This window comes from Harpia harpyja, chromosome 6, assembly GCF_026419915.1.
Source record: "Harpia harpyja isolate bHarHar1 chromosome 6, bHarHar1 primary haplotype, whole genome shotgun sequence".
Lineage (NCBI taxonomy): Eukaryota > Metazoa > Chordata > Aves > Accipitriformes > Accipitridae > Harpia > Harpia harpyja.
Window position 1 is genome coordinate 20,679,491 of NC_068945.1, and position 8,885 is coordinate 20,688,375.

Consider the following 8,885-nt stretch of genomic DNA (forward strand, 5'->3'; position numbering starts at 1 on the left):
ACAACAGACAAGCAGTTATTGCTGATGGTGCGGAAGGAGACGCCAGCTCGATTCTTGGCTTCTGCTTGCAGAGGAAGGGTTGGGAAAGCACACAAGGCACATCCCAAACAGATTCATTTGGCAAGTCGGGGAGAAACATCAGCCAAGGAAACTCAAACCACCTATTTCAGACAGCAACATTTCTGGGTGGAACTGGACAGCCAACAGACATGGTGAGTTAAGAAAACCAGCACCTCCAGCCACTTTCATTACTAAAAGTGAAACGTGTGATTTCCTGCTCAGGCAAGCCGCCTTAGCCAAAGGCAAAGCATGATAACCAAGCTGCCAACCCACTGCCTATTAGCGGCACAGGACTCCGAGACAATTCGTTACAGCCCCACTTCTGGAAATCCCCAAGCCATGTACAAGGAAGAATCCCAAAGCCTGCCGCCCGCTGCGTCGGGCAGGATCTCTCCACTTGGTCAAAATGAAATGACATTTCTCTAGATAAACTATTCCCTGGTGACAAGTGTTTGCCAAACGCCACCTGAGCTCTCACAAAAGGGCCCTTAATACTTACAACTTAAAACTTACAATGCCACTAATCAAGGTTCTCTGGATTTCTAAATAATAAGAAGAAATTAAACCCCATTTCCATTATAGGTGGTTTTGGTTGGTTTGCTTTTTGGCTTGTGTTGGTTGTTTTGGGTTTTGGGGGAGGGGGTGGGGGGGTGGGTTTTGTTGGGGTTTGTTTTTTTTTTTTTTTACTTTTTATTATTTCTCTAAGCTTAAACAATTAAATGACAAAACTGCATTTCAGCTAAGTTTTTAGAGCTGCAAACACCTGCAGGAAACCTGCCAGATAGAGCTTCATTTCCAAGGTTTTCTCTAGCTGTAGCTTTTTATTGTGGAAATATTCTTATTGAGCATCTCTTTGGTATAATCTGAATTTCTCCTCACTTCAAGCATTACTTTGGGAAAACTACTTTAATTTCTATTTTAGCTAAAAGAGACCATGAGATTCCTCACAGAAGTTTGCAGTGACAAAATAATAAAAATTAAAAGGAAAGAAAAGTTTACCCACTAGCTTTGTGTCACAATGTCTTGTAAATATTCTGCCGGGTCTAGAAATGTAGGGGTAAATACTACTCCAAGAACCAATCTGTAAAGAGCATTTGTCTCTGACAGGGGTACATATTTAATTCACTTTTTTCATTTGCCAATTTCTTCACAGTGGGGTGGGAAACTGACCTTCTGGTTCTATCAGTTTATGAAAAAAAAAAAATTTCATTTTGTGAGCCCATAGTTCAGGTTTTAAGCAGAAAAGCCAAAACACTTTTAAGATACTTAATTCCATATTTGTAGGGTAAAAAATTAGCCCTAAAAATTACTGCTTAGCTGTTGGCATTCTGATGTTAGCATCCAACTATTAAGTCAGTTGGCTTCATTTAAGTGCATGAGGCTGAAAAGGGAGACCATTTCTCCGAGCTTTCATTCACTCTGCACAGGGACCAGCTGTGCAACATACCCCTCATCAAGGGATCGACAAATCTGATTGCAGACCACCCCTCCTTCCTTCCCTCACCAGGCCTGTACCCCCCGGCTGAGCTCCGGCAGCAGCACCCCTATCACATCAGGCACCCTGTCTGCAAATTAAGATCCACTTAAGGGATGTGTGTTGGCAGCACACACACACAGAAACAGGCACACTTTAAACCCATTAGCTCACGCACAAGCACAGATAAGTGGCATATCCCCACTGTGTATATATACATAATTACAGCATATCCCTAGGAAAAAACCAGCAAGCAAACATCTACTCTTAACAGAATGATGAGCTTTTGGTACAGACAATGAGCTTGATGAATGTCAGGTGCAAGGTGGGTATGGCAGGGAACACGGCAAGGTCAAGGGAGTTTGAGCTCCCTATGAGGCACACCTGTGTTATTTAAAGCCAGTTTTTCCTCCTGATGGTTCAATATGGGGGACAAACATGCCTACACTGGTATTTACTACACAAAATCATTATGTATGTAATAGAGCAGTTTCTGCATTGTAAGCCACTGGCTTGTTTTCTGAACTATGTTACTCATGGTTTTGGTACAATTCTAGAGAAACTAACAAGTTATTTGTATGCAACAACTATGGCATTAGCTAAATAGATCTGCGTTACAATGAAAGCAGTTGCTGTTTAGCAACAAAAAAAAAGGGGGGGAAAAAGATAGGACTTTAAGCCAGGCTCAGGTAAATATAGTTTCATAATAGGGAATGATTAACATAAAATTGGTACAGGAAATATTTTTCTTCTTCCTTTTTTCCCTTGTGACAATACCTTGACCTCTTCCAGCCACCCATTTCATTCCTTCAATTGCCACCAACAGATTTTTTTAACGTGCATTTTCATGAATCTTTATTATTTTAAGCAAGTTCCAACTGTTGGTTTTTTCTGCATGTATAAATACAGATATATGGGTGTATGTCAGTGTAATGCCCCTGCATAGAGAATCCTAAATGAGCTGTTTGAAAGTCTCTATGAAGCCTTGAATAATTTCTATTGTACCAGTGGATAAGGGAGTCCAAGTGCCAACATAAATAGATTTTCCTGTACATAATATAGTCATTTACATTTACAAATGTGTTTCAGCACCATAATTTACTGAGAGAAATGGTAGCAATTTAAGGAGTCTGGGAGTGCAGGGTGTGGAGAGCTCAGTGGAGGTCTTTTGTGGAAGTTTTCTACTCTTCTACCTACTCAGATTATTCTCATTGTGGATAAATGAAAGAGTGCACATTATTTGTAGGAAACCAGCTCCAAAAGAAGAAAAGGTGTGGAAATCCAAGGATGCAGAGAAAATGCACTTCCTCACACATATCCTAAGTCAAGTAGAATGAGTAATATGCATCAAGAGATGCTTAGGAAAAGGCTTTTATATCTGAAGCTTCAGGACTTGTTCTACACTTGCCTAGATGGAGGAGAGGAGAGGCAGGAGAAAGAAGAGGAAAAAAAAACCAAACCCTGCATTTCCTCCTACGAGTGTTTATTACAAAACCCTTACAAATATCGACCATGCAGAAAACTTCAAGAATACCCATATCTTTAACACACTTCTAGATAATCTAAATAACAGGACATTATAAACAGATTTTAATATCCCCCCCCCCCCAAAAAAAGGGAGGGGTAGATGCCAAATTTAATGAAATAAAAAAGAAAATTTAGAATCTGAATAGAGCACCTCCAAGATTTATTGCAAACACCATGCCTTCTGTACCAAGAGCAGACACATTAGCAAACCTGTCTCATTAGCAACTACATCAACAGCCCACCTACAGAATCTGCCTTTACCTGCAGTAGACAACTTGCCCCTAAACGGCATGCGCTAGGAAAACTGTCAGGGTAGAGATGCAAAAATACCGAGAAATGACTGATGTAATGCTCTTTAGGTGTCCAGTAAGTTTTCCTTTTCACATCACTCACCTTACTGAGTCTAGTATGAATCATCCCAAACTTCACACTCACCAGTGAGACCATCAGCCCTAACAGGGAAGTCTCTCTGCATACATGAACTATTATATAAAACTTCAGCTATGAAGAGTGTTTAATTACATCATATTTAAGCCCTACCACATGCAGAGACTCAAACCATTACTAAGCTATCTCAGATGTAAATTGACAGCACATAAGAAAGAAGCATATCCACATTAGGGGAGATTCTTCAGCTAACTTACCTAGACCCAGAGGCACTCTTCCCTTGCAGAGACAAAATAAGTAGCAGCTCTGTATTTTCTGTCCTCCCAGTTAAGAGGGCTCATCCCTAAGCACGCTAAAATACTCGTTACTGATGGTGTGCTGCCTCTGCTGGGGCTTTGCAGCCAGAAAGCAGCCAGAATTAGGTAAGACTCGAGAACTTTTTGGCATGAAGCTTCTCAGACAGCAATCACTTTCAGCAGCTGCTGCCCATTAACAGATCCTGGGTGGTAACAGAAAAGCAGACAAACCCCACCAACAGCCCCTTCGTACAGGTGTATTTATGCAGAAGGAAGAAACCCCTTTATTTGACATCAGAGGCACGGGATAAAAGCACAGCCATAAAAATCCAAGACCCTGGCTGTGAAAGTAACACCCTGCTTTGGTTACAGCATGTCATGCGGCACCCCGCTCCCTGCCCTCGCCCCGCGACCACGCGTGGGGGTGTCGGGCAGAGCAGCCCACCGATCTTTTCAACCGCTGGGGCTTACGCAACGTCTGCCGGCACGGGTGGGGAGCGGGCAGAGAGGGGAGAGCCGCGCTCCGTGAGACTTCCCACGGAGAAACCCCGCTCGGGAGCAGCGATGCCACCAGAAGCGTTTTTCCGATCCCTTTAGCGAGCTTTTGGAGGCGCCGGGCACACGGGCGGCCGTGATTTTATTGAAAAGGGCAAAGCGTAAGGACAGACCTATTCCCCTGGCAGCCGGGCAAATTCCTGACTCTCTCCGAGTAACTCTGAAGTTCACCCCCGTACACTGTCTCCCTCCCCATCTCCCCTGGCGCGGCCGCGCCGGAGGAGCACCGCAAACCCGACGGCAGCGGCGGGGCTGGGAGCAGCCCGCTGGCTTAACGGAACGCCGATCTGGGGAGGGGGGATGTCAGTTAGGCTTTGGGATAAAGAAAGAGCCCCCTCAGGCTCCAGGGTGCTGCCCTCACGCCGCTGCCCGGCCGCACCGCCGCCGGACCCCGCCTGCCGCCTCCCCACCCGCGGGCACCCCGTGCCCGGGAGATGCCCCCGGGAGGGACACCGAGGGCGGCCGGAGTCTACCCCGCCCGCCCGGCACCCACCTGTAGGACACCTGCTTCCTGAAGGTGAGGCTCCGCAGCTTCTCCTCCAGGGACTCGTCTGCCGCCGACAGCCCCGGCTCCTCCGGGACCCCGGCGGCACCCGCCGCCTCCCCACCGCCCTCGGCCCCCCGGCAGCCGCCGCCACCCGCCGCCCCCGTCTCCTCCCCGCCGGCTGCGGCGGGGGGGTTCATTGCGGCGGGGCAGTGGAACCGACGAGGAGGAGGAGGAGGAGGAGGAGGAGGAGGAGGAGGAGGAGGAGGAGGAGGGGGGGGGGGGGGCAGGCGGGGGCCGGCCGGCGGCTGCAGGCGCTGGGGGGCGGCGGCGGTGACCGGGGGGCCGCTGCCGGCGGAGCCGCGGCGGCTGCAAATGGCAGCGCGGCCGCGCAGCATCCATCGGCGGCCGCACTGCAGCGGGGCATTGTGGGAAACTCCCGGCCGCCCACGCCCGGCCCCCCCGACACGCCCCTCCGCCGGCCCGCCAATCGCCGAGCCGCACCCGCCGCCACGCCCCCCCACCCCTCCGCCGCCGCCGCCACGCCCTGCCGCGCCACGCCCCCGCCCACGCGTCAGGGGGACCGTCGGGACGCGGGGAGCCGGGGCTGGCGGGTCCGGTTCTGGCCTCGACTGCTCCCGGCTCCCTCCTATAGCGTCACGGTAAAAATACCTTCGAGAGCGAGCTCGAGCGAGCTCAAGCACCCCGAAGCACCCCGCGATGCCCCCGGTCGTCTGACAGCCCCACGCTGGTTTACCCATTAGTGGCGTCTGCGTGGTTTTGGTTTTTTTTTTTTCCCCAGGCAACCTCAATTTAGTACGCTCAGAATCAAAGCACCCCGCTCTGAAGAGATACCTTTTGATGCGAACATCACCGTAAAATAAATCGTCTTCCCGCCTTGTCCCCCACACACACCGCGCCCCGCCTCTCCCTTTTGTTCACTGGGGGAGACGAAGGAAAACTTTCCAGGGAGGCATCAGCGTGGGGCTGATGCGCTTAAATGTGCTTAAATGCACATGAGCTGACAGCGACAATACGATTAAAGAGTACGGAAGAGGTCAAGGTCTGGGGCTATGCAGAAATTACAGCAGGAATTATGCTCAGCCAGTGCTTTGTTCTCTGCATCCAAAAACTTCTGCAAGGCAGTGCAATCCAAAATGGAAAGAGAAGAAAAAAAAGAGGAGAAACACTAACAATGACACTCCACCAAGAGGGCAAACCCCACAGGAACAGATTCCAGAACCACCCCTTCTCCACAGGTGACTTCCCCGAGTGGCCTTGCCCCTTCTTTGTGGTCCTTGTGCCACAGCACAGCCAGCGGCATGATGGAAGGTCAAACAGGTAACGGCAGTTCCCTGCTCCCCATATGCACCAGGGTGCAAATGTTGCAAAATCTTGGGTATCAGTCAGACCTATGGCACTCAACAGGTGCTCTGCACTGGATTCTTGCCCCTATTTAAGGATCCAGCCCCTCCAAACTTAGCACATACATCTTTCACCTCGACTTTGGCAATGACAGGCTCTGCAAGCCAGCCAGTTAACCTTTTCCTGTCCCTTGCTGGCAGCAGAGAAGGGTGATGAAAAGTGGATCTTTTTTACTGCAGTTCAAGCATGCAAAAGTTTAGCCAACTTTAAAAATTATATTCTAGCCCTATGCATAAATGATGTGTATATTATCTACACACACATATGCTTCCCCCAATATGTATATAAATTTTCTCCCCCAAACCTCAGAGTACTTCTAGTTCCTAACGAAGCACATAGAAGAAGGCATAATTAAGCAACGTAATACATGGCTTATTAGAAGCAAAACTAAAGCTCTTATGCAGAACCGTTAAAAGAAGGGCTGGATCCTGCTCTGAGCTGCATGCAGAGAGATCTGCAAACCAGCATGGAGCTCTACTGAATCCATCAATGCCCTTTCCATGGAGAGCTGGGACCTCACTTTGAAAGTCTCCAGCTGAACTTCCAGAGAAATTAGCCACCAACGTTGCTAGTGAAAGCATCCAATTTAAGAGCATGTGACAACTTTTTTTTTTTTTTTTTTCAGAAAGAAACTAAACCATTTTGAGGTGGAACTGCCAAAGACCAGTTCAGACCTAGTCCAACAGCCAGCTTCAAGGACGAGGAGCAGTGCCATAAGCCCCTCTCTCATCAGTGGTGTCTTCAAGCTTTTGTCATTGGTAAAAACCGTATGGTCTGTTGCTATGAGAAGATGCCAATGGCGTGTGCGAAAAATACTTTAATGGCAAATTAATTTTGCATTTGGAGAGCAGAACAGCATGCATCATCTCACAGCTTTATTCTTTTCGCCTTTGGTCCCTATGAGAACAGCTCTGCGGCCTGTGCCCCAGCTAATAGCTCCACCTCCCCCAGAGCATCTGGAGCAAAGCCTAACAACAAATCAGAATTTCCTAACCCCCCCGTGCCAGCGAACATCCACACCGCTCAGCCACGTCCTCCTCCTCCAGCACAAACCCTATTGTAGCCCCTGCTTGTCAATAACCATTTTGCCCACATGACCACATTTATACTGTGCTCCGGGATTACCTGTTTTCCCTCTGACTGCTGCAATTTGCATGACTCATTTGCAACATGAAGTGCTAAATTGACTTCCTATGCCTTTTTCTGAACATGAGCAATTATGAGAGAATCTGAGGCTGGTGAAGGAAAGCCCTGCTTACACAATTACACCTGCGGCATAGCTGTCAATTGCTGTGGTTTGAGAAAGGCAGCAACAGCAGAAACTTCATCAGAGCATCACGTTTGCTCCAAGAGATGGCTGCAGACATACTGCTGGATCAGGAGGGAACAGATGAGTACAAAAATAGATTTTTAGCAGGTTTTGCCAGTATCTGGGATCATCAGCTGGCAAAAGCCTGAATTCCCATGGCCGGGATCTCATTTCTCAAGCTGGCAACTCGGCCAAGGGTTGGGTTGTTGGGTTAAGAGGAGCACCTCACATCACTCTGCAGTGACTCCCCTGCTCATCCGGGAGAGCTAACAAACTTCAGCAGGTGGGAAGCTCTTTTTCCTGGGTGGAAAATTCTCACCATAGTGCATGCTGTGAATAGCAGGGTGGATGGTGGGAATGAAAGAGGAAATGCAGAGAAAGGAGGGAATTCAGCCTTTTGGAGTAAAGCCAAGGGAAGGAGGTTTATTCCATTACTCACATGCCTGTTAAATCCCATTCTGAACACTCCAGTGTGCACAGGCTGTGTGCACTGCAGTAAGTTTTATTCAGAGTGGGAGGGACTGAAAATCCTATTCCTAATGGAAAAGAGGTGGCTATATGAAAAAGGGGAGTGGGGAAGAAAGGGGTGAGGCAACCTTACTTGTTCAGTGTGCCAGGCTAGCCAGTGAGAAGTCAGTCTAGTTTAAATGCTCCATATTCCTTAAGGTCATACACAATTCATCCTCAGGGTAACCCTCAACATTCACCCTCCAGGAAAACATACAAAACCACATATATTTATACACATATACGTGTGTATGTATGTATTTGCATCCCTTCAAGTTTTGTTGGTTTTTTTTTTTTTTAAACATGACTGAACAAGCAGCCAGCTTCCCTTCCCAGATCCAATGCTGATACATATGCCCACAAAAACATTCACTTTTGGACAGCATTTGAAGTGCAAGTAGAGCACCGCTTATCCATCGGGTAACTCATGGATGCTGAGGCTTAACATCGAGCGACCTGGACTTGTGCAAAGCATTTGACACTGTCCCACACGACATCCTTTTCTCTAAATTGGAGGGACATGGATTTGACAGATGGACCACTCAGTGGATAAGGAATTGGCCGGATGGTCACACTGAAAGAGTTGCGGTCAACAGCTCGATGTCCAAGTGGAGAGCAGTGATGAGTGGCATTCCTCAGAGGTCAATATTGGGACCGGCGCTGTTTGACATCTTTGTCAGTGACATGGACAGTGGGATTGAGTGCACCCTCAGCGAGTTTGCCAATGACACCAAGCTGTGTGGTGCGGTTGACACGGTGAAGGGAAGGGATGCCATCCAGAGGGACCTTGACAGGCTTGAGAGGTGGGCTCGTGCGAATCTCAAAGTTCAACAGAGCCAAGTGCAAGGTCCTGCATGTGGG

General features: G+C 48.3%; 1 protein-coding gene across 7 annotated transcripts in view; it reads right to left on the reverse strand.

The window, feature by feature from the left end:
* DGKI (diacylglycerol kinase iota) overlaps positions 1-5,030 on the reverse strand; it is a 226,140-nt gene extending 221,110 nt beyond the window's left edge. For 2 of the 7 annotated variants that reach the window (XM_052788831.1, XM_052788834.1), the window contains exon 1: positions 4,793-5,028. In XM_052788831.1, coding sequence (XP_052644791.1) covers positions 4,793-4,983 — 191 coding nt within the window. In that variant the 5' untranslated portion in view covers positions 4,984-5,028. Of the gene's footprint in view, positions 1-4,792 lie in introns of all 7 variants that reach the window. The other 5 variants (XM_052788836.1, XM_052788835.1, XM_052788829.1 and 2 more) reach the window with 4 other exon arrangements.
* Between the last annotated feature and the right edge of the window lie 3,855 nt (positions 5,031-8,885).